Here is a 23,000-nt window from a genome sequence, read left to right as displayed (position 1 = left end):
CTTACTGCAGTGGCTAACAACAGTAAATCTTAGCTTGCGTGGGTCCAGAGCTACAAATCAAGTCGTTAAGGAGTTTTGGGTGTCCTGCCGGGGAACAGGACTTGGTTACACATCGTAGTATGATGTTATCTAGTCGACCTATATATTTTGGTTACCTAATGACGTACTATTGGGAGACAGGATCGTGTCCCAGGTATGAGTTACCGTATGCGCCTTAAGTGGCGAGCTGGCTGTGCAGCATTATCATGAATCATTCATGCGCTGAGAGGCTCAGAGCAGTCAAGCCAAAATATGCACAACCATTGACGACAGGCTGTTGTGCGAGCACGGACAGGAGGAGATAGAGACATAGCAAATCAACATGGCTTAACGATCATCGAAAAAACCCTCCTTGTAGGAAGTGGGTAGAAAATTGGAATGTCGATCTTCTCCTACGACCAACAAGGGACATTTAACTTGACCTTGGTAAAATTGATGCAGTAGGTCTACAAAGGCATATCACTTATTGGAAAGGTGCTCAGCGACATGACCGATCATATCTCGGCAAGGGGGGGTGAGCTGGAAGTGACGCTGTAGTGGTTAGGGGTGACAACAAAGAAAGGTTCAGGTGAAGAACAGATGATGAATACATTCAATATTCAGACGATTTTTCAGGCCCAGCAGTTAACATTGGTCGGTAAGCAGCGTTTCCAGTGTCTGTTTTCGTCCCTTCCACACTACACCTGTTTCTCCTTCCCCCTTCAAGCAGTGCACATTGTGACATTGTGACTGCGACGCCTGCTGCAGACTACTCGCCGCAGTACGCACATCGACTATTTCTGTTGGCTCTGGTGTTTCCCACTCGCACTACAGTGCTCAAGTTCGTACCACTTCGACTCCCGGACGGCAGTTTCCATACACTACAGATCCTACACGTATCGTTGGAACAGTCTCGCCGAGTGTGCCAAAGCAACATGGCCGACATCAACGTCCTGATCTCCAATGGTACTTGCTACAAGTCGACCGACGAGGAATCGTACCGTGACTATATCCCCTGCGGTAACGTCGCCTCTGGACAGCACTACCAATGTTGCAGCAAGGGCGACATTTGTCTATCCAGCAATGCATGCTTTAACAGTGAGTGTGAAAGATAACATACAAAAGATCAGCTGTACCAGAGAACCCAACCCCTCCATTATTACGCTTCGTGTTCCATTTACTTCCTTCACGTCTGAATCGCCCGAATAGAACAGTTGAGAAAGTGACTGACCTTAGAAACTGCATCGACAGTCGGCGACTCACAGAATACGTACCTAGCCGGCTGCACGGATCAAAGCTACAAGGCAGACGCCTGTCCAAACAAAGGCGTCTACGCCATGCAGGAGTGGGTGGGCCTAACGCACTGCGATGGCGAGCACAACAAGAGGGGCCTGGACGTGGACTGGCTTGGCTGTGATGAGGACCTCGGGCAGCCCTCTGTGACTTCCGGTAACCGGACCTGTGACTGCACCAATCGCGCGGACATGGTGCCACTCTTCACTGATGGCCAGATACTCACCAAACATGCCAGTCTGCCCAGAACCTTAAGTGGCACCATCATCTTCGTCGAAGGCTATAAACCCACAGCTGCTAGTAGCCCTACACAGCAGCCGTCAAAAGTGGATGATGGTGGTGTTACAGGCACCCCTGCCCCGGAGGCCTCGAGCGGAACCGGAACCCCTGCCGCCGCCGTGTCGGCGAGTCCCAGCAGCTCGAGCCTTTCCACGACCGCCCTGGCCGGCATCGGTGCCGGAGCCGGCGTGGGCGTCATCATCATTGTCATCGCATTCGTCTTCCTGGCACTTCGCTACCGCCGCCTCAAGGCCGAGAAGGAGACCGGCTACCGAGGCCTGCGCCCCTCGCCTGCTGGTACTAGCGGCCCCAGTAGCCTTGGCAAGACCGACGACGGCAACTACGACGGCCAAGCCAGCCCCAATGCCTTTCCCAGTGCAGGCACCCCTGCGCAGCATTATCATCATAGTGGTGACAACAGCGGACATTCCCACGGATTCTTCAAGGCCGAGCTCCCAGCCGACAGCCCCAATGTCGTCATCATCCCATCAACTGAGACCACGCCGTCCCCTCCCCCTCATGCGGCAAGAACAGCAGCTGCAGCCGATCCAGTACCAAGCGTACGACCCGGATCGGGATCGGTGGGTACCGCCGCTGTCCGCCATCTCGGAGAGATCGAACGAGACCATGATGAACTCGCCGAGCCCGCTTGTCAGCCCCCAGAGCACGGGAGAGACGGCCGCAGCCCATGGAGCGCAACATGGCCAGAGAAGTGGTGGAATGGATCCGATCTATGAGATGCAGGCTTGATCGGCGATGACTAGGAGAAAAGGGGAAGCGGGGATGGTTCACGCCACATTGGGCAGGGACAGGAACTATTTTCTGTGTATGCTGTTGGGAATGATTTTGTCGGTATATATATCACGCACAGGATGGGGTTGATGACGACCTCCTTGATTGAGAAGGCGGCGTACGCCTTCACTATCTTTTTGTCCTGGAAGTGCAACAAGACGCATCTAGATTTCCTTCTTGGTTTCTGGCAAACTGGTTCGCAAAGGCCTATATAGCGAGTCCCTTGCTTTGCCTTTGATACTTCTCAAGAGCGAGATCCCTATTAATAGTTAGTGCAGTTGCTAGATGCAAATACATACAGATTGCGCTGCACATAAGAAGTTTGGCCAAACAGTTCATAAGTGTACAATAGAGTACATTGCTTGTATACACATTTAGCTCGTAAAGTACACACAGTCTATTTCAAGTATGGGACCGGATTTCTCAACTATATCACCGATCTGCCATCATATTTCGTACAGACTTGAAGTACGGGTATGGGAGAACTCCTTCAGCTCGTCTTTCGTGAGCCACTTGAAATCCCTGTAGCCCAGGGTGTTCCCCTTCAGGTCAGCCTGACCGGCCAAGATCTCTACCCTTCAAGAAGAATGTCTTCTCTTCCCCTTTTTCACTAATGACGTGTCTTCCTCGAATGTGGGCTGCACGACGTGATGGGCTACGGGCACGCGACCTACGACCCATGTGTTCATGTTGGGGGCCTGCTGCCGCAATCAATACTCGCTCCGCAGACTAGTAGAGGTATTAGCAATTGTTCAATCCCATCTCAGTCCTCCTTAACTTACCTCGTGTAGGTTCTCCTCTGTGGCCATGTCGTCAGTCGGGAATTGCCACTCTCCACTCACTTTCTGGACCACCAGGTACAAAGTCTGGTCCAGTTTCCGGTCCAGCTTCCGCACATCGTTCTTCTTGTCCGACTCGGTGATTCGGGGCTGCGGTTTTTCCACAGGCACGATCTCGTCCGGCTTGGCCCTATCACCATCTTCAGTGACCCTCGACTCGGCATCCTTCAACAAAGTCTCCCGGATCCGGTTCTCGTCACTGAGAGTACTGCCGACCAGCAATTCGTCGTTCCATGCGTTTCGGCCCTTGGCGTAGTACCTGCCCAGCTCCTTTGCCACGAGGCCGCCACGCTCCTCGAGCTTGATCCTCCAGTCCAGGTCGGCTGCCGTGTCCTTCTTGAAGAACATGCTGTGTCGGAACTCGGTGGTCAAACGCTCGTTCAGTCGCTTCTGATAGAAGAAGAAGGCGTTCTCAAAGGGGGTGAGGGCCCGGGTGAGAAGCGGTGCTCGCGAGAGGATGACGCTGGACCGAATGCGGTACTCCGCTTTCCGGGACACTGTGAAGGGCGAATGAGGTTCTGATTGAGTAGGTTTCAAGTGGTGTGCTTCTGCTGTCGCTTGTGCCTCGGCGGCAACAGAGTAAGGGCGGAGGAATTGAGTTGTTCTGCAGCTGGCGCATATATTCGGCCTCCCTAGTATCAGGTCAGTAGGTAATCCCAATATAGATATCCCATAACCATCCATTGGCCAATGCCACTTACTCCGTAATAATGCTGCTGCCGCACCGCTGCTTCTAGCTGAAGAAGCCATGTCTGATAAGCACGAAACCTGACAGCCGCCCCAGTTACGTGGATTGGGCGAAGGGATGGCGGTTGTTTCTTCAACACTCAATGGCCGCTATTCAATCCAATGGTGCAGGGTCGCGCAACATTGAACTTTTTTCGAAGAGCTCCCCTGCCCGCTTAGGTAAGGATGATTAGCGCACTTCTTCTGCCCACCATAACAAATGAGGCTGGTGGGCGCATCTAGCGTTGGCTGCTGTGGCTGATACCTTGAAGCCACCTGGGTGCAGCACATGCACTACAGATCGGCAACAGCCGCCAACCAAAAGTGCGCGTTCCTGACACGGACGTGAGATTGTGAGACTGAATTCTGGGCAGTTCTCGAAACGTTCTGGACCATGCATTAGTTGCCGACTGCAGAAAACCCCCAGCAGAACCCCCAGGTCGTCGTCATCCCTAAGGATCCCAAGACCAGGCCATCGACGGACAGGACCATCCCTCCCCCGGATGTTCGTACAGATTCGAGTGGAGCTCCCCCAATCCCAACTCCCAACACTACATACAGTACCTCTAACCAGCCTATTCAATTGATCCGATAAATTGCTGTCGCAAACCACCTTGCATTTTCTAGGAAGCATGCCGCCTAAATGACAACTACAACTCGGATATTCGATTCTCTCATGACTCTTTCGCCGCCCCTTTGATCCTACGTGTTCCGATTCTTGTCTGTCTCGATGTAGTGTGCGATCCGTGGCCCGCAGATAGATCCCCATCAACATCTTGCGCTACTCCCCCACCAATAATCCGACAACGAAACAACCTACCTTTGTATAGCTGCACTTCAAATGCGCTCCTCATCGACCGACTGCGGCGATGATCTGTGTACCGCGCCCGGCTCGCCCGCGCTTTCGACAGCCTCGACCCTGATAGCCCTCGCGCCTTTCATCCTGACCTTCGGCGTCGTCTCGCTCGTCGTCCTGCGGAAGATCTTCCCCCAGCTCTCCCGCGTCCAGAATTCGCGGGACGGCGAAGACCACTTCCTGCCGTCCGACGCCCCGCTGTCCCTGCAACAAGCACATGCCGAACACGGCTCCAAGTCGCTCCGTAGGCGCGTGGCAGCGGCCGCCTTTTCGACGACCGTAGGCCTCGCTGCCGTACTGGCCGAGCTGATCCTTTGCGAGATTTCCGAGCTGGTCAGCCCGTATGCGCGCGCAACTGCCCTCAAGATCACGGTGCCGACCTTGCTCTTCTTCTTGATCGTCGTAATCCCATTTCTCGAACTCCAATCATTGGTCGCCAGCTCCGGCTGGACATTTCAACGAACCTCCAAGGGGCGTATCCCCCGGACGGCATGGCTCCTACAATTTGCCGTGTTTGGCCTCTGGCTGCTCGCCTTCTGGTCACTTGGACGCCTGGTGCCGATTGACGGCAAGGATCTTCACGCAAGCGTGAAGATGGCGAAATCCCAGGCGCAGAGTACTGGTGGGCTAGCGCGTGCCTGTCTAGAGCGAATTGGTGTTATTGGCATCTCGCTCATGGCATTGCTGTCCGGCTTTGCTTCTGTCTCCTGTCCGTGGCATACCTTTGGAAGTCCGGCCTCCAGGCGTCCCGTGACGGAATCCGACATCGCGCGGAAGCAGGCGGGACTGGACGCTACTAACGAGATGCTGCTAACCAAACGCCACCGGCTGCAAACGCTACAACGTAAAGTGGCTGAATCGTCCGCCAACGATAAGGGTGGTCTGGTGACCAAAATGCTGGGCTCTATCCGTGGCGGTGGTGACGCTGGCGAGATTCGTGGGTTGAAGCTCGAAATTTCTGGCCTCGAGGCAATGGAAGCAAACTTGAGCAATTCACTCTCGAACTTGAAATCGCGCCAGGCAAACTCTGCCCGAGCAGCAACACCGCTGGGAAAGCTTTTTGTGATCCCTACATATGTTTTCAGTGTGTACTGTGTGTATAGAATCTTGGCAACGACACTCACAAGTCTCCGTCGCTTATACTCCCCGTCCGCCTCCTTTTCTTCATCGGACCCCATCAATCGCTTACTGGGCCTTCTCGCCAAACACTGGGATCCGAAGCTGGACCAGATCGCCTGGGCCCGCCAAATCTCGTTCCTGCTCTCCGGGGTAATCCTTGCAGCCTCCGCCAACTCGGCTCTCCAAACATTTCACATATTCGCAAAGTGGGCTCCTGGCCTCCTCTACCAAGCGCAGGCCAACCTCGCGCTCCTGATCGGGCAGATCAGCGCTATCTACGTCATCTCGTCCGCCCTACTGCTGCGCAGCAACCTTCCCAAGGAGGTGGGGAGTGCCGTGGGGATGCCTTGGAGAGTGCTCTCGAGCCGGGGTTCGTGGATCGCTGGTTCGAGGGCTGGTTCTTGCTGGCCAGTATCATCACGGCGGCCGGTATCTATGTGGGCAGGAAGATAGGGGAAATGGGCGAGGATTGGGATGACGTTGAGATGGCCGAGATAGGCCAGAAGAGGTCGTAAGATATCCGGTTACGGAGCCTCGTAATATTATCATTGACTGCTGGGTTCTGGTTTCAGTCAAGTGAGCATCTGGAGTTTGGGTGGTAAAGGTCTATTATTAACTAGGTACCAGTCCATTGTAACAAATCCAAACAAGTTACCAGTCACCTCCTGCCATGTTGGTCTTCCACGGCTTGTGTAGTGACCAGTGAGGCAAGCACCTAAGCATCAATGTTAGGACCGTATCTCAAGTCCTTATGCCTAAAACTCTAGGTGATGGAGCAGTGAGCTTACAGTAAACTCATTTGTTGTGAAGTGAACAATACCTAATGGTTCAGCCATCTCCACTCACATTTTCTTTCAGGAAGAAGCCACTGATCATCAAATCGGAATTACCGACACCTCAAGTGTTTCTACCCTGCCTCTGGAGATTTCACACGTTCTATTTATCAACCTGTTGGTAAACCCACCCAAAGCGGCCGATTAAAACCCAACTCCTACACCCAAGTAACACAATCCTCTCTGGCCACTATGTTGTCCATCACCCGTCGTGACGACAGCAGCGATGAGGAGACCTCGTTCCCGAGCTGGGCCGACCAAGTCCCTAACTTCCCATCGCGTACTGCCCAGGCTGAGAAAGTACAAGCCTGGCTCGGACTCTTTCTGGAGCAACGCACATTTAGCGAATTGGAGGTCGATGAATTCGTCCAAGAAGTACGATTAGATGGAGAAGACCTTCACACTCTGGGCAAGGACGAGTTGCGCGATTGTCTTCCTAAGAACCAGGACGAATATGGCGACGGTAGCCCGTACCGGTTCGAACAAATGCGCCGACATCTTCTCGCCGACATCATCCGCGCTCGCAAGCAGGTATGTAGGCAATACTTTCCCCTCGGAAGACGACTTCCATCCAGTTTGTTATCCTGTTTATTGCTCGAGATAGAAATACTAATACGAGATCGTGGCACAGAATGGAATCAAGATCACCGAGGTCAAGAAGAGCTCCATTACCGATAAGATGCAGAATATGCCGGTCATGGCATTGAGCGGCGCCATGCTTGGTGTCCTCGTTCCCTGCTTCGTCGTCTGTATCATGAGCTGGGTCTTGGCTGATGAGAACTACTGAGTAGCAGTACGTTAATGTCACAGCATTGGGTCACGGTTACACCAGATAGGAGGATGGACAAGAAATGTGACTGTCTTGACATGAGGAAGGGAAAGAGAAATCAGCCATGTTATCTCCAGTGCAGATCAGAAGGTTTGGTGATGATGCTCGAAGTCTAGTAGTACGCTCTTCATGACTTTGACTGCTGGATTGAGTCTGGGAAATCCACATACATTCACCTCAGACAGTACCCTGACTCATGGTCGACTACAAAATTGACGTGCTTCAAGTCGTAATGAATGTACACTTTTCATACAAAGGTATTGCTTCGAAGCAGACCTCCATTACCTGTAAAGTACCACACTCGCTACTGTCTCGTATGGTTGCAGGTTCGGACACTGTCCTACAAGTAACACCGGTATAATACCTCTATACCAAGTATGGTGCCTCAACTTCTTGCAAAGTGCACTGGCTGTCATTTCCGCATTCTTTAAGTACTTTCGAAGGAAAGCCAGCAATCCGGAATACATACCTCGGTTCACTCTGAACTGGGGCAGGTGCAAGTCGCTGCAGAGCCATGTAAGTGGCCGCTGCCACTTTCCACTACAAATGTGATTGTCGTACATTGTTTCGGTACGCAAATTAAGTAAGATATAAATAAACGCACACCTATCACAGACATTGATACGTAATACAGTCGAATCACTGAACTCATTTTCAAGTCATGTAATCCATTGCTCCCTTGTATTCATCGCAGCAGCTACTACTCTAAGTCGGAGCAGTTGTCTTAACATATGCAAGCTCAAAACCGCAACATGATGCACACCATGATTCATCGCTTGGAGAGATGAGGAAGAGGTTATTGTCTCTTTAGACCAAAGAACAGACAGCTCTTCATTGATTCTCTCAAGTCTCAATGGATCAGTCGCCATTAAGACAACACATGCGGGTTTTCCATGCTGCCACCGTGGGGATCAGGCTCTTCTGAACCTCTTATCAGCCAACTTTTAAGGGCTTGTCGAATCTGTCGTCTTGCTGTATTTACAGCTTTTTGATTGCTGCCGTCATCATTTTCCCACGGTGGCGTAGCCGTCTCACAGATCTCCAATGGTTTCTTGAGACCATACTTCAGCAGTCTCTCGCCACCGCCATCCACATTTTCTCTGATGAAGCCACCAAACGCTCTTCGCACATGACCCCCTTTCATGCCAAAACCATGAGAGTCAGCTCCGTGTTCGAGCAAAAGCTCGACCCATTCTGACTCAAGATATGCAACAGCGATCTGAAGAGGGGTGAAAGCAAAGCATTCTGGAAGCGGATTCTCAGGATCAGGGCCCTGACGTTTGCTGCGGGTTGGTCTGGGGTTGGCCATTGCGCTATGCTTCAGGACTTCCTTAAAGAAAGAAAGTGCCCCATCGCTGTCATCACCAAGTACGTAGAAGTTTTGCAGTAGGCTGAAGAGAACCTCGCTTTCTGCATCAAAGAACGCGCCATGCAAGGTGAAGAGATTCAGAAAGACACGATCACGAGTCCGGACCACATATCCTAGAAGCGTCTCGTAGTTCTTGTTCTGAATGCTGAACGGCTCTGTCCAAATTACTTCTCGCCTTTTAATATTGCCATTGCCACTGATTTCGGGGCTTTCCAAGTATTTCTCTGCCATTTCCGGCCAGCCAAGGAGCACGAGGTTGAGCAGAACCGTGACATCTTCTGCACATGGACCAAGCGGTCGCACTTCAATGCTGAAAAAGAGCTTATCCCATTGTGGGAAGTTGCTACGCATTGCCATTCTAATGCCGCCCTGTTGCTTGAGATAGGCGAAATGCTGGGAAGAGGGCTTCAGTGACGGCAAAACGAACTCTACTAGCTCCTCGTTGCCCACCAGCTCCGAACGGCGCTGGGACAAAGTGTGTTCAGTGACTCGCAGGGAAGTTTCGTCGTAGGGATGTACTTGGTATTTGCGCTTCGCCTCAACTTGCGCCCGGATCCCAAATCGCTGAAGCCCTCGAAAGAAGACCATCAAGTCAACTACCCTCAGGAACTCTGGGTCCAATGCATAGAAAGAGGCTTCGCCTTCGGCAGCATGCCGGGAATCAAGATACTCTTTGACTGTATAATGCGCCAAAGCTGCCCTGTGTTCTGGTTCCTCCGGCCAGATGAAGATGTTACCTTGTCTAGCTTGTTTTTTTCTTGTCACAGAAACGAGGCAGCTGCAGACCTTTCTGAGAAGATGAACATCATACTTGCGAATCTGCCCAAGCTCTATTTTGTATAGAGATGCCTCGACAAGAATCTCTGCGCTGGGGATATCTGTGCTAGGGTTGCAAAGCAGGGCAAGTGCAGTGCGGGCAAAGTCGCGGTATTCGCCCTTAATCTGGGTCAGGATGTGCTCATAAGTTCCGAACAGATCACTGGGAAAGTTTCTGATCTCTCGAAGGATGTACGCCTCCTCGCAAACCGACTCCTAGTTTAGTCTCTTTACCAAGTCAAGTTGACATACGAGCCATCGAAACATGCCCTGGGCACGGTCGACCAGCGCAGTCTCCACACGTGCCGTCATTGCTTCACTCCAGTCTTGTATCTTTCTGAGTTCAGAGTGCGCCAGCCTTCGCATGCCATCCTTGACACCTGCACCAGACATGGGAATCTCGACGCACGGGGTGACTGTCCAAGGAAGATCTCGCGGATATCGGCCTCGTTCCGACTTGTCACCAGGAGCCTGATTCTCCTGAAGTCTCTAGATGTGCCTATTCTGTAAAGAACGCGTGTTATATGGGCACGATCGCAACTCTCATCGATCGCGTCAACAATGATATAGATGCGTTTCAACTTGTCGGCTAGCTGAACTAGGCTTTCTAGCAGGTCGTCTTCAGTTGGTCTGGCGTCTTCATTAAAACGCTTTCGGAGCACCCCCGGAATGTGGCCTGATTTTTGCTGCAGGTCTTTGACGACACACCGGAGGAAGTCCTCTGTCTCATCTTTCCCTCTGGAGTGAAGGCAGTAGTAGAAGGAGCAAGCTTTCTGTCCACACCGAGTTGAATCTCCCTTACTCCTTGTCTGGTTCGCAGTCGTCAGCATCATAGGCAGTCTCCTGCGATGGATTGCGAATACACTTACGCGAGGCCGATCTCTAAGAACAGTCGAATGTTTTTCGTTTGGATTTGAGTTGTTGGAGGAGCTCTAGAGCTCTGTCCTTCTTCAAAGCCCACTTGGCTTTGTCGGACCAGACGGGCTGTGGGGGCTGCTGTTTTTGGCCCATCTCAAAGTCTATCAAGAACGGGGGAAGTCCAATACTGGGGTCATTTTCCACCCCTAAGATCTTGTTGAGCTCGCTGACATACCCCCGAACAGGACTTGAGGGTTTTCATGAGAACCTGCGTTTGCTCCTCTGGTGTTTCATCCCTATGACACTTGATGGAGGCCTTGAGGGCCCGAAACTCGTTGACCAGGAGCGATGACTCTGCGCTGATGTAGATGAAGTCTTTCGGCGCGCCGTGATAGCGACCGATGATCATGTAGGCTCGTTGGACCATGGTATCCGTAAAGCTCAGCAGCCCAGTCACCAAAGCAACCAGCTCAAGTCTGCCCGCCATACTTGTGAGAGCGTGCTTGGCTAGCACGTAGAAGGGTCAAATGTGTGGTAGTACTATGCATGTATGCGTAGAAGATGGAAGAGGGAAGAAGTCAGAGTATTTATCTGTTCCAGAGACAACAGAACCAGCCATGCGTGACTCAGCCAGGCAAACCTCGATGTTTAGGGTCTTTGTTTAAGCCAGTTTGGGGGAGAGAAAGATACGCGACATGGGCTTGAGGGGCAACCGTCACCTGATTTGCATGCTGGACGTGTTTGTCTACGCAGAAACTGAAATGTTCACACAAACTGGGGGAGCAACGTTCCCTTATTAGATCAAACACGTTTTTCACCCAGCAACCACAAGCTCTTATCTATGGAAACTTTTGCCTGTCACGTCACCTAGACTCAGATTTGGGTGTGAAATAGGGGCTTGGACATGATGAGGCAGGCACTCCAAGATAGTCAGCCTCCATATCTCGCCATCAAAAAAGTGACATAGCATTCTTCTCAACTACGTAGTACTGTATTGACTGTTGTTGTGCTTGGTTGAGCCCCTTCGGGAGGGGATGTTGTGCATGAAGAAAGCCTTCCCCAGATCATTCAGGCCACTCTAGAGACTCCAGGGGGCTTCTGGAAGCCATAATACCATATCTGATATAGCAACTTCACAACAATGCTCTGCCAATAGTGCTGTAACAGAGGAAGTCGGTGGTTCATTTACAATTCGTTCACATATCCTGAAGTACTCTGGACCTAAACTATGCGTCGTGTCCGTCTAACGTACTCCTGAGATGCTTAACCTATACTACACCTTCATATATTCCTAACAAATCAAATCGACCGTTACTTTGTACGCTCAGAATTTCAAGTCTGGAGGTTTTCAGTGGGTTACTTGAAGAGGACAGTGGTATCCAAAGGCTGGTGAGTATGTACATTTATCCTTGCCTTCACTTCGGCAACACAAATATCTGCACTTAGAGATGAAGAATTGAGCAGGCGATTGGGTCTACAAGTTATGGTGTTCCTTGGCGACCTACAGTCAGCTTCGGATTTCAGTGATGGCGGAGGAGGAATACGAAAAGGGGCGGAGAGGTGAGAAAAGGGGTAAAATAACGCATATTTATGCAATAAAAAGGAAATACGTAATTAAGCGAAGGAATGCACTAGCCGCGAATCGAACGCGGGGCCCATCGATTTTTTTCATTTTACTGAAATGGCAACGATGGATTTTACCACTAAACCACTAGTGCTGCTGCAGTTGTTGAGGCGGATGGTGACAAAGGTAGTTATTGACCAATCTATACTATGTGCCGTAAGCTATGGGGCTGGGAGAAATTGCTTGGTGGTCGACGGGACGTGATGGGGCCAAAAGTTGGTAGCAGTTTGTTACGGGGACAAACTGGCAGGCCTCCCTGTGATATGACGATGGTGTTTCCTCGTAGGTATGTATGTACAGAGTTCAAGCGCCGTCAGTATTATGAGAATAGTCATATTGCACAGATATTGCTCGTCGGCTAATCAAGCTATCTTCATACAAACATATCAGGGTTGCCGACTTCACGATTTCACGGGTCAGTTGCTGTATACCAGGACTATAGAAGTCTTGAGTGACCTATAACTTCCTTGCTTTTCTCTAAAACTGCAAACCTCGATCCTTCTTCCAGTCTCGACCATGTTGAGCACCTATTGCATAGCAGACTCTAATCTCGGCTCACAGTGACCCCTGCTTGCATCGTATGCGTAGTAACATCTACCTTGAATAGCCCCCAGAGGGTTGTCAGGAAGCGAAGCTCGTAAGCGGTAAATGCCACTTCTTTGTCAGACCTTGAGAAGCGATCCAACGGCTTGTCCGTGGAGTTTGCATTCTTCGCGGAAGGTCAGGTGTCATACGGGCTGACCGAGTTCCGCAGGCTAGGGGTTGAGAAGAGCTACGCGGCATATGTTGTTTCTCGGCCGTCAAATTCGTCCGTGCCATCATTATCTTCGCGGATAACAAGCTATGCCGTGCCTTATAAGGATTTTGGCCGTTTCGGGTCAAAATTTTAATGCGGTGGCGAGGTAGAAGAATATATTCTACACGGCGCCGCGGCCGATATGTTTAGATGTCGAACCGGTGAGTATACAGAGAAACCCCAATAGGGGCACGGTTCCAGGGGTCACTCACACCTAGGAGTCAGTACATGTAGTTTAGGGTGATGATGCGTAAGTCCATGTAGTAGAACATTACGGATTGATAAGAGCCAACATTTCTGTCGATGGTGGCTCCGACCTCGCGCCATAGTGCATTAGCGAGTTTGGAGAGCAATGCAGTCGCGGGTTGGTTGTGACGGGAACAGCGTACAAGGACATTGGGGCCGGACTCTAGGGTGCTCTGACACCCACGTCTTGCAACCTGTATGACCGGTCAGATTAGCATACCTATACCAATCCTCGTTGGCGATCGTGCACTTGAAGACCCCTACAGTGGCCGACAACAACCGCCGTACCCAATCACGTATACGCGGTCGTTCCTTTGGAGCTGTGTGCCGCTGGCTCAAATCGGATGTAGATTTCCTCGTCAGATCATATAAAGAGCTCTTAGAATAGGAGGCCCCAAGCACAGTAGACGTAGAAGCCGCGCAAGGGGATGCCATCTCATCGCAAACCTCGAGGCAACACTGAATATGCCCGCCGCAGGTATCGTACCTGCTCTGGCTAGGGCAGCTTGAAGAGGCATATACGGATAGGACCTCAAGCCGACAACGACGGATTCGTAATCATAATTCCGTGTAGATTTTGTTGGTCGAGTAGTTTCGTCGGCCTCCATCGCTGATTGCGAGGGATTAGAATAGATACTCTTATCTGCGGTCCGAGAAGGTCGTAAGCTGCATAACTGCCGCTCGATGGCGTCAAACGTTGGACCCGGGCTCATCTATAACCTAGCGAAGATTCCGGGGCAGAACGATGAGAATGACACGGCAGAGGTGGACCAGAATTTAATCGAGGCTGTTCATCCGTCAATTTTATTCCGGCAGAAAGGGATCGAGGCATCGGCATCAAGCCCAATGATGTTGCGTCGACGGGCCCTCCATGTCCAGCGTTGAGCACAGTCGCCATATCTGCGGCGCAGATAGCGTATTGGCTGGTTTGAACACTGGTGATGTAAGGTAAACCCCCTGAGCGTTCTACCAGATGGTAAGTTGCTGCTGCCAGTTACCAATCCTTCCCGCGCTCCTGAAGGGTTAACATTTCCCACCTGGTCAAGCCAGTCAAACCTTATGGTATCCCTGGATCTACCAGCTGTGATATCCAAAAATTTGAACACCAAGTTTCCGACTACATTAGTTTATAGGTGCTGCTGAAGCAATCTCAAAGTTGAAACCGCGACTCAAATTGCCGCCGCCGCCGACGTATTTGATTCATTTATCCGGACTTGGCTTTATATCGATAGGAGGTCCGTATAGATGGTTAGAATGGCAGTGCCGTCTCTTGATCTTGGTCTTTCACGGCCAGGGCATCTGTTGAATCGTTGGGATCACGCATACCAGGCAAAATCAAAACACGGGTGCTTGGGTCGGTCTCTCCCAAGTACACCCCATTAGATGTCAGCTCATTGCCGATAGCGATGAGTTCACGGTACGGAGGATCAAGATATCCCAGATCACAAGCGACGTGTCCCCTCTCCAGTCTGCTGTCATATTTGTTCCTCATTATCATAGAATAGAATAGGACCGCCAAGGGCGAACCTCTCGGCTATGATTCCTCTCCCAAGACGCTTGATTGAATCTGGTGTTGCGCAGATCGACGTCGTAACATTGGCAGCGGCTAACGCGGCGGACCCCTCGGCTCTTCCCGGACGACTCGGGGCCAGGCTCTCGCAAATGGCCGCATTTCTTTCTGGTGCGGAAATCAGTGTTTGTTAGATATCACAAGCGGGTGCTACTACCAAACAGCACCAGAGACACTTTGTGTTGCGATGCCGGTGTTACACTTGACTACCGAGAGATATTGAGTTGGTTATAGACCCGTGCCATGAGGCAGCTTCCCGGTTCGTCACTGTCCAAACTCTAGAGAACTATCACAAAGTTTCTGTCCCGCGACAAGATGCGAATGATATTGGGATTTGGAGATTTTATCGACTTCTCGGCCCGAATTGCATTCCCAGATGAGTGAAGATGGCTCCGACGACCCAGCCGCATTGTACGTTTAACGTACGGTGCAATGCTCAGCTACGAGTGACATAGCTTCAGGTCTGTACCGTCTTAGTATGCATATAGTTTGGAATGAAACCGAAGTGGGAACGAAGGATGAAGCCAGAAGCATCTCCACTGCCCGGACGCTGAAGGGCCAATAACTCAACAGATTGGGTTTCCAGAGGGATTATTGGATACTAACGTACGAGGAGGGAGGAGGATTGGCAGGTTGGATTGACGATGGCCAGACCCGTGGTGGGTAGAGGAGCTTTTGGCGGGGTCGGCTCAGAGCTTTGTTGCGTGTTGCGTCAATGGGACCCCGCCATGCCATGTTCCCGATTCTTCGCGAGTACTTGACAGACCTCAACCTTGGGGCATCCTCTCTCAAGCTTCCTACCTCTTCTCATCTTCTATATTCTACTTTTTTTTTGTAAATACCGAACGTACTACAAAACCCCAGAAATCCGACAAGATGGCTCGCAAGACTCTTGTTGCCGCTAACCACAAGATGTACGTGACTCTCCCTCAGTACCGGTATCACCAAGAGCTTCCACAGCTCTCTGCCACGGAAAAGCCTTCACTGAGACAGCCGGTTATCATGGCATTCGAAGCTAACCACCGCTCACTCACAGGAACGGTACTCTTCAGTCCGTTAAAGAGATCTGCCAAAACCTGAACAACGCTCAGCTGGACCCCAACGTTGGTTAGTACCTCCCTCAATTCCCGAGCTGTCCGCCCTTCTACTAGGGAACGGCGAGCTTACACCAGTTGTCTCCCCATCACCACAGAGACCGTTGTCGCTCCCCCGGCCATCTACCTGCTTGCTGCCCGCGAGACCCTGAAGAAGGAGATCGCCGTCGCGGCCCAGAACGTTTTCGACAAGCCCAACGGCGCCTTCACCGGCGAGACCAGCGCCCACCAGCTCAAGGACGCCAGCGTCGACTGGGCCATCCTGGGCCACAGCGAGCGCCGCACCATCCTGGGCGAGACGGACGAGACCGTCGCCTCCAAGACCAAGTACGCCACCGACAACGGCATCAGCGTCATCTGGTGCTGCGGCGAGTCGCTCGAGCAGCGCGAGGCCGGCAAGACCCTCGAGGTCATCGCCGCCCAGCTCGCCGCCCTCAAGAAGGAGGTCAGCGACTGGTCCAAGATCGTCATCGCCTACGAGCCCATCTGGGCCATCGGTACCGGCAAGGTCGCCACCAAGGAGCAGGCTCAGGAGGTCCACGCCAGCATCCGCAAGTGGCTCAAGGACAACGTCAGCCAGCAGGCCTCGGACGAGACCCGCATCCTCTACGGCGGCTCCGTCAGCGAGAAGAACTGCAAGGAGCTCGCCCAGGAGGCCGACATTGACGGTTTCCTGGTCGGCGGTGCTTCCCTCAAGCCTGCTTGTAAGTTTACCTACCTCCTGGAACCCCAGCCTGGCCGTAGGAAGGTGCTAACCATTTTTTACAGTCGTCGACATCATCAACTGCAAGAAATGAACGGTTGATAATACCAAGCGCTAACAGTAAAATGGCCGGGTCTCAGCCTTCGTAGCTGACGTTACGTCTTGATGAAAAGGGGGTACGGCACGGCATGGGTTTAGGTTTAGGTTAACGATAGAAAGAAAAATCACGAATACCCCTATATATATGTCTTCTCGCATCGTGTTCTCTGCATTGAATCTTGAATCGTGAATCATGACTTCAAAACGTAACACAATATCGCATGTATACATCCAACGTACATGTAGTTGTTGAATTGTTCGTCTCATTTCGTATATACAATGGGCAGAATTAGTCATTCCACCATGGCAATAATAGTACAATGTATTCGGGACTGTCTTCGTTCGTATCGAGGGCCAATACAGATTGTACATTCGATATAGCGTCTTTTCCCCACGTCTCCTTGGCGTATCGATGGCTGTATGTACTCCCGCATAATGTAGATAGCCAGGCTTACACAGCCATTCCATTGCCGTGGTATGGGGACCATATTTTCTCACACTCTCGTTGATACTCGTGACGGGCTTGTTGACACGCTTGACCTTGTCGCCGCTGGCATCCCGCAGCAGCTCGGCCTTCTTCAAGATCAGCGAGGGCTCCATGTTGGCGACGCAAATGGCCTTTTGCCGGCCGTTGATGTAGTGGCCGATCATAACAGGGTGCTTCCGCGGCCGGGGCGACACGGCGAACTCGACGGCCGGGTTCTTCTTGGCAAAATTGGGGAGATGGGTCTTGATGAAGGCGCTGGTCTGTGTCAGATATTGCGGCTCCTGGCCAAGACTGATAGAATACATCGATTCGGGCTTACTTCATGCCTCTAGAGCTACCGGAGTGGTCGCAGTAGTGGATGTCTAAACGCTTGCATTGCAAGATGAAGGAGCCGATGCCATTCTATATGGTGGAGGGTCGAGTCAGTAAGCGGCCCCGACAGGGTGAGGTATCCGAGTTGCTTAGCGTACCTGGCCGACAGAGACCCTCTCCAATGCCCTTATAGTCATCTTGGATGTGTGAAAGCGCGATAGTTTGCACCTCGCCCAGGTTACGGAATGGTCAATTCGAGGCTGAAGCTGTCGCGAAACTTTTCGGGAGTGGCAGCTTTCGTTGGACCACGCAGCCCAGGGATCAGAGCATAAATTGGGGCTAAGCCTCAGAGGGGCTAGTGCACCTTTTCCCTCAGCATGGCTTGCTGGCTCTGTCTGGCAGGCGGTTTGCAGTGCATTAGCACATTGGCATTGTAACAATGCCGCCTAAATGTCGGCCATTGCTTGGCGAGAGCAATCCAAAGCTGCCAATCCAGCAAAACGCGACCATCGCATCTGTCCCTTTCAGCACCGTCGATTTTCTCGAACACCCCCAATCTAACCTACTCCATTCCATCCCCTTTCTCTGTTTTTGATGTTGAATATCAAACAAAGGGAGATGATAGCCTAATTCTCGTCACTCACTTAATCTTCCACCTCTTCGTTGCTACCCTGTTTGAAAAGTCTGCGTATCTGCTACCGAGTCTCTGTACAAATCGACACGCGATGACGGACAAATTGCCCCCCCAGCTGCTTGCGCTCTTCGCGCCCCGGCCCCCCTCTGCGATGGGTTGAACACGCCGACAAAGCGCCCCAAGAGCGCAAGACTGCCGCCATCACTGGTCTGGCCGATTACCTGCCTGCGCTCAACGCGTATAAAGACCAAGATGGCTACGTCCCCACTGAGAGCTGGTTGCAAATGCGCGACCGCAAGAAGTTGGAGAAGAAGGCTGCGCAGGAAAGCCTCCAGAAGGAGGTCCCCGTCAGCTGTAGGTTTACGACGCGCATCTTCAAATGCGATTGCTCTTCGGCATCGAACATCCGCTGACTTGCCCATCCAGACAAACCAGCCGAGGACCCCAACATTCGAGGCGACCCCTTCAAGACGCTCATCGTCGCGCGACTCAGCTACGATGCGAACGAAAGTGATCTTGAGAGGGAGTTCGGGCGCTTTGGCCCCATCGAGCGTGTATGCTACAGCCCATCTACTTGCTCTTGTGAAATCCCCCAAGCTTACCCTACAACTCGCAGATCCGAATCATTGCCGACACGCATGCGCATGAGAAGCCCAACAAGAAGAAGAAGTCCCACCGCGGATATGCTTTCGTCGTATTTGAGCGTGAGAAAGACATGAGAGGTAATGCCGCCATTGATTCCTTCCAGAAAAAAAAAACATGTCCCTCACCAGAGATCTGGCCCTCAAGCTTGCCTATCTCTTCCCTTCCTCAGTCGCCCGTCCTATGACCAAGGTATAAGATAGTGGTAAGGCTTTACTGACAAATGCGCGTTGCTGCGCACGTGTGAATAGCTGCTCTAGATGGTTGCGATGGTATTCGCATCAAAGACCGACGTATCAAGGTAGATGTTGAGCGAGGCCGAACAGTTAAGGGATGGAAGCCGCGTCGCTTTGGCGGTGGTCTCGGTGGCCGTGGATACACTAAGAGCGCTCCTCCTCGCCCTACCGGCCCTGGCCAATTCGGCGGTGGTGGCGGCTTCGGTGGCCGTGATGGCTTCCGTGGTGGAGGCTTCGGTGGCGGTCGTGGTAGGGGCGGCGGTTTTCGTGGCGGCGATCGTGGTTTCCGCGGTGGCGGCGGCGGCTTTGGCGGCGGCCGTGACCGTGGTTTCGGCCAACAGAACGGCTTTGGCGCTCCTCCTAACGCACCTGCAGGTCCTGGCTACGGTGGCCGCAGCGGTGGCTACGGTGATCGTGACCGAGGTGACCGAGAACGCGATGGTCCCAGCGGTGGGTATGACCGAGGTGGTGGCCGCTCATATGATGACAGATCTGGCGGACGCGACGGAGGCAGATTCGGAGGCGATCGCGACAGACGAGGCGGCGGCGGTGCTAATGCCAACTACGAGCCCGTTAGGGGCGGCCGAGAATACCGCGACTACGACCGATCCAGAGAGGACGACAACCGGAAACGCGGGTACGAGGGAGGCTACGAAGATCCTCGCAAGCTGCGCCGCTACTAATATCGAGGCCGTTTGTGCAAGCAGCCATCTTGCCTCGATGGTGGGTATCTTCTGTCTTCACGTCACCTACTACGCATCTGCAACCATCTATTCTCATCTTTCCTTCTCCCTTTTGTCACCAGGGGTAAGCGAGGGTAAGAATACCTACCGCAATACACTAGCTTCTGTTTCCGGATCCACGCACAACCGACAATCAGAAGGTAAAAGACGTGAGGTGCCTCAGGCTTCGGGTGCCTCTTGCCGACTACTCTACGAATACCCAAGTTCGGATGTCAAGCGCTGCAAATGCCTTCATAAAAGCGACGGGAGCGGAACCATCCCCGCGTCTGGATACGATACCCAAATACACCAGGACTGCCATCATTCATTGCACAGGTAGTATACTTAATCGCATTGTACTTTACAGGAATGAACATCACCATGGGGAGGAAAAGTAGGGGTTCTACGCTGGAGCGTTTCCCATTGCGCCTGAGTTTGCAGGTTGGAGATGGGAATGTCTCTTGCGAGGTAAGGTCAGAGGTAAGGAATGATAGCACCATTCAACACCTACTGGCCCATAGATACACGCTGCGCTTGATTTTGGTATGCCTTTGTCGGGAAAAAACGGAGATAGGAAGGGAGGATTGGCTCATCGTTCCAATGTACTGGTGTAAGAGTAGATAGCTTTCAAGTAACGATGTATTATTGCGCTGAGCGACTCGGAAATAGATGCTAGGTAGCGTTTTGCTTCGTCCCAAAGGAACATTAGCTATCATTAATGCAGTTCGCCTTGTCCTATTGGTATCGCTGACGTTCTCTGTGCTGCCGGTGATGTAGAAGCCATACCAACCGTTCTAGGGGTTCCAGCCGAGCGAAGCATCTGTCATACACACAACTGATTACCGTTTCTATTTCACCATTCACGCGGTCTCAGTGGTTTTGTGTTGATGAGAAAGTCTTGAATTGACAGTAATTTTCCCTATACCGGAACGCCATAGCGTCCCCAACCATGTGAACCGAACCAGATCATCGAATATGTGGTATCGCCCTTATGATGCAAATGAATCTAGCAAACAAAAAAATTCCACAGCGAAACACAACAGTCGCTTTTGTTTTGTCCTACGAGTCGGCCTCCATCTCCTCCGCAGCGCGCCTCCTCGTCCACGACGGTGACCTCGCCGCTGGAGGCGCTCCAGTAGGCGCGGACCTTGATAGCGAAGTCGCTGAGGCAGACACTGAAGAGCTTGAGCAGGCGGGTCTGGCGGGCCTCGAGCACGTCGCCCTCGCGGCAGACGACGTGGCCGTCGCTCGAGCCGTCCTCCTCGCCCAGGACGATCCTGCCCTTGACCATGCGCGTGGGCACGCCGAGGCGGCGCAGCTCGGGCTCGAGCGTGTGGCCCAGCGGCACGTCGTGCTCGGCGGGGACCTCGCCGCCCGTGCTGTAGACGGGGCCCGCGGGGATAGTGAACCCCCGCGGCGCCACGGCGCCGGCGCGCGCGAAGTCGGCCGCCGTCACGTTGGACAGGTACTCCAGCAGCGCCGCCGGCTCGCGGTTCGTCAGCAGCAGGCCTACGTTGCCCGTCATGTACTTGGACAGCTTGTGCAGGCCGTCGGCGGTGCTCTCTTCGGGGGTGCGGCCCAGGGCGCGGGTCATGAGGGTGGTCTTGCCGAGGAATATGCTGTAGGAACGAGGTTGTTAGTTATTAGTCGATTTGTTTTATGGGAGGGAAGATGGTAGAGAAGCAGAGGAAGAAAGAGGAAGTGGGAAAAAAAGGCGTACCGGCTGTCATCCTGCAGTTCTTTCCGGACTTCTTGGATGTGGGTGTTGCGCATATTCTCGACGCCGAAGACGAAGACATGCTGGTATTCGGGGATGGCTTCGCGAATGGTCTCGAGAAGTCGCTCCTTGTGCTCCCTCGTCTTCTTGGAGACCTGGGTCATGTGCACGACCTTATTCCTCCTGGACTTGGGCATTCTGGCGGTATTTGAGATAGGAAGAAGCGACGCGCTTTTTCTTGGTTCGGCGATTGGGGTTGTTCAAACTGCAGAAAAAGTCGTGAATCTTGGTCGAGTCGAGGAATATCAGAGGGACCAGACTATTGTACGGCGGCTATCAGTTGCATTCAATAAAATCCACTATCTCGAACTTTTTTTTTTGGCCAGAGAATCTGCCCCGCGAAAAAAGATGCAGGGGTTCCCTAGAACCAATGAGAGCGCTGAAAGCGGTGAAAGGAAACACCGACGCCGCCGTGCGACACCCTTCAACCTTGCCTTTTGGATGCTGGCACTGCCGGTTGACGCCAGTAGGATACCCACCCACCTCTTATCTTATCGTTCAGCTCAAGCTTGATTGACGGCCTTGGATTGGGACCCGAGAAGCTTAGCAGAGTGAGTGCAGTGCAACTTTTCAAGTACCAGTGACGACGTCAATCTACAAAACATTGAAGCTCTCCGCCCACCCACCGCGACGCACTATCCCCTATACCAACAAATCGAAGCACCTTTTCGCTTTATATCAAAATGGATCCCACAGGCAAGTGAACTTGACATTTGGAATTCTTGTATAAATCGTAGCTGGGAGTTATATAGCAGAGCTAATGCGCACCAAACCGTACACAGCCTTGGACTGAATGCCACCGAGTCGCGCGAGCTCGAGCAGCGCCTGCAGAAGCGCCAAATGAAGGAGTTCATGGGTGTATGTTTCTTCCTTGCCTTGCCTTATTCTCGGTCCCTCTTCCCCTCCTGCAGATACGCACACACTCTCCGCGTAGTTGCTACTACTACTACAGAGATGTCGGAACTACAAAGCTAACGAGACACACGAACAGCTCTTCAGCAACCTGGTAGACCACTGCTTCATGTCCTGCGTCGACGACTTCACATCCAAGTCCCTGTCGACCCGCGAAACCGGCTGCATCACCCGCTGCGTCCAGAAGCAGATGGCCCTGTCGCAGCGGCTGAGCGAGCGCTTCGCTGAGCACAACGCCGCCATGGGTGCCCAGCCCCCGAAATAAAACTCTGCCGGCGTTAGAATCGAGAGGGAGGAGGATGCTGTATGATGGATAATGGCGAAATGATGCATGTGAAAGCTTCCGCGACAGCGGGTTTTGGCCGTCGTCGAACTTTAGCTCGCCGGTCTTTTCAGGAGTGCTGGGATGGAAACGATCTAATTTACTGTGGATTTTGATGAACTGAGACTGGCCCGGCCACGGATGCGTACTGTTCCTCGGAGTTGGCGGGAAAAGGTAACATTCATGTGACCGGGGCA

General features: G+C 52.4%; 10 protein-coding genes across 10 annotated transcripts; 6 read left to right on the top strand and 4 right to left on the bottom strand.

Annotated features, from left to right (window-relative positions):
- Nucleotides 1-953: 953 nt before the first annotated feature.
- Nucleotides 954-2,340, top strand: PG994_009005 (uncharacterized protein; the record flags this gene model as incomplete). Its single annotated transcript, XM_066860414.1, has 3 exons — nt 954-1,116; nt 1,270-2,066; nt 2,143-2,340. 3 exons carry the CDS (start codon nt 954-956, stop codon nt 2,338-2,340), a joined length of 1,158 nt encoding a protein of 385 aa, XP_066714003.1.
- Nucleotides 2,341-2,828: 488 nt separating this feature from the next.
- On the bottom strand, nt 2,829-3,971 carry PG994_009004 (mitochondrial 54S ribosomal protein mL46; the record flags this gene model as incomplete). Its single annotated transcript, XM_066860413.1, has 4 exons — nt 2,829-2,924; nt 2,994-3,083; nt 3,165-3,853; nt 3,923-3,971. The coding sequence occupies 4 exons, from the start codon at nt 3,969-3,971 to the stop codon at nt 2,829-2,831; spliced, it is 924 nt and encodes a 307-aa protein (XP_066714002.1).
- Nucleotides 3,972-4,788: 817 nt separating this feature from the next.
- Nucleotides 4,789-6,375, top strand: PG994_009003 (uncharacterized protein; the record flags this gene model as incomplete). The annotated part of the gene is made up of 1 exon (XM_066860412.1): nt 4,789-6,375. One exon carries the CDS (start codon nt 4,789-4,791, stop codon nt 6,373-6,375), a length of 1,587 nt encoding a protein of 528 aa, XP_066714001.1.
- Nucleotides 6,376-6,947: 572 nt separating this feature from the next.
- Nucleotides 6,948-7,542, top strand: PG994_009002 (uncharacterized protein; the record flags this gene model as incomplete). Its single annotated transcript, XM_066860411.1, has 2 exons — nt 6,948-7,286; nt 7,387-7,542. 2 exons carry the CDS (start codon nt 6,948-6,950, stop codon nt 7,540-7,542), a joined length of 495 nt encoding a protein of 164 aa, XP_066714000.1.
- Nucleotides 7,543-8,452: 910 nt separating this feature from the next.
- Nucleotides 8,453-11,054, bottom strand: PG994_009001 (uncharacterized protein; the record flags this gene model as incomplete). Its single annotated transcript, XM_066860410.1, has 5 exons — nt 8,453-9,895; nt 10,022-10,240; nt 10,285-10,507; nt 10,572-10,612; nt 10,863-11,054. The coding sequence occupies 5 exons, from the start codon at nt 11,052-11,054 to the stop codon at nt 8,453-8,455; spliced, it is 2,118 nt and encodes a 705-aa protein (XP_066713999.1).
- A 4,685-nt stretch (nt 11,055-15,739) lies between these two features.
- Nucleotides 15,740-16,754, top strand: PG994_009000 (triosephosphate isomerase; the record flags this gene model as incomplete). Its single annotated transcript, XM_066860409.1, has 4 exons — nt 15,740-15,777; nt 15,900-15,970; nt 16,056-16,661; nt 16,726-16,754. The coding sequence occupies 4 exons, from the start codon at nt 15,740-15,742 to the stop codon at nt 16,752-16,754; spliced, it is 744 nt and encodes a 247-aa protein (XP_066713998.1).
- Nucleotides 16,755-17,048: 294 nt separating this feature from the next.
- PG994_008999 (mitochondrial 54S ribosomal mL43 domain-containing protein) lies at nt 17,049-17,755 on the bottom strand (the record flags this gene model as incomplete). Its single annotated transcript, XM_066860408.1, has 4 exons — nt 17,049-17,159; nt 17,258-17,501; nt 17,566-17,648; nt 17,717-17,755. 4 exons carry the CDS (start codon nt 17,753-17,755, stop codon nt 17,049-17,051), a joined length of 477 nt encoding a protein of 158 aa, XP_066713997.1.
- A 180-nt stretch (nt 17,756-17,935) lies between these two features.
- Nucleotides 17,936-19,753, top strand: PG994_008998 (uncharacterized protein; the record flags this gene model as incomplete). The annotated part of the gene is made up of 5 exons (XM_066860407.1): nt 17,936-17,991; nt 18,308-18,546; nt 18,619-18,746; nt 18,809-18,914; nt 19,086-19,753. The coding sequence occupies 5 exons, from the start codon at nt 17,936-17,938 to the stop codon at nt 19,751-19,753; spliced, it is 1,197 nt and encodes a 398-aa protein (XP_066713996.1).
- Nucleotides 19,754-20,798: 1,045 nt separating this feature from the next.
- Nucleotides 20,799-21,706, bottom strand: PG994_008997 (MRT4-mRNA turnover 4; the record flags this gene model as incomplete). Its single annotated transcript, XM_066860406.1, has 2 exons — nt 20,799-21,411; nt 21,513-21,706. The coding sequence occupies 2 exons, from the start codon at nt 21,704-21,706 to the stop codon at nt 20,799-20,801; spliced, it is 807 nt and encodes a 268-aa protein (XP_066713995.1).
- Nucleotides 21,707-22,409: 703 nt separating this feature from the next.
- Nucleotides 22,410-22,746, top strand: PG994_008996 (putative translocase of inner membrane; the record flags this gene model as incomplete). The annotated part of the gene is made up of 2 exons (XM_066860405.1): nt 22,410-22,427; nt 22,561-22,746. The coding sequence occupies 2 exons, from the start codon at nt 22,410-22,412 to the stop codon at nt 22,744-22,746; spliced, it is 204 nt and encodes a 67-aa protein (XP_066713994.1).
- Between the last annotated feature and the right edge of the window lie 254 nt (nt 22,747-23,000).

This window comes from Apiospora phragmitis (assembly GCF_038363925.1).
Source record: "Apiospora phragmitis strain CBS 135458 chromosome Unknown utg000008l:1.0-3514335.0:1.0-3519231.0, whole genome shotgun sequence".
In the NCBI taxonomy this organism is placed as follows: Eukaryota; Fungi; Ascomycota; class Sordariomycetes; order Amphisphaeriales; family Apiosporaceae; genus Apiospora; species Apiospora phragmitis.
The sequence above is the reverse complement of the archived record's forward strand: the minus strand, read 5'-3'. Positions and strand labels throughout refer to the sequence as shown.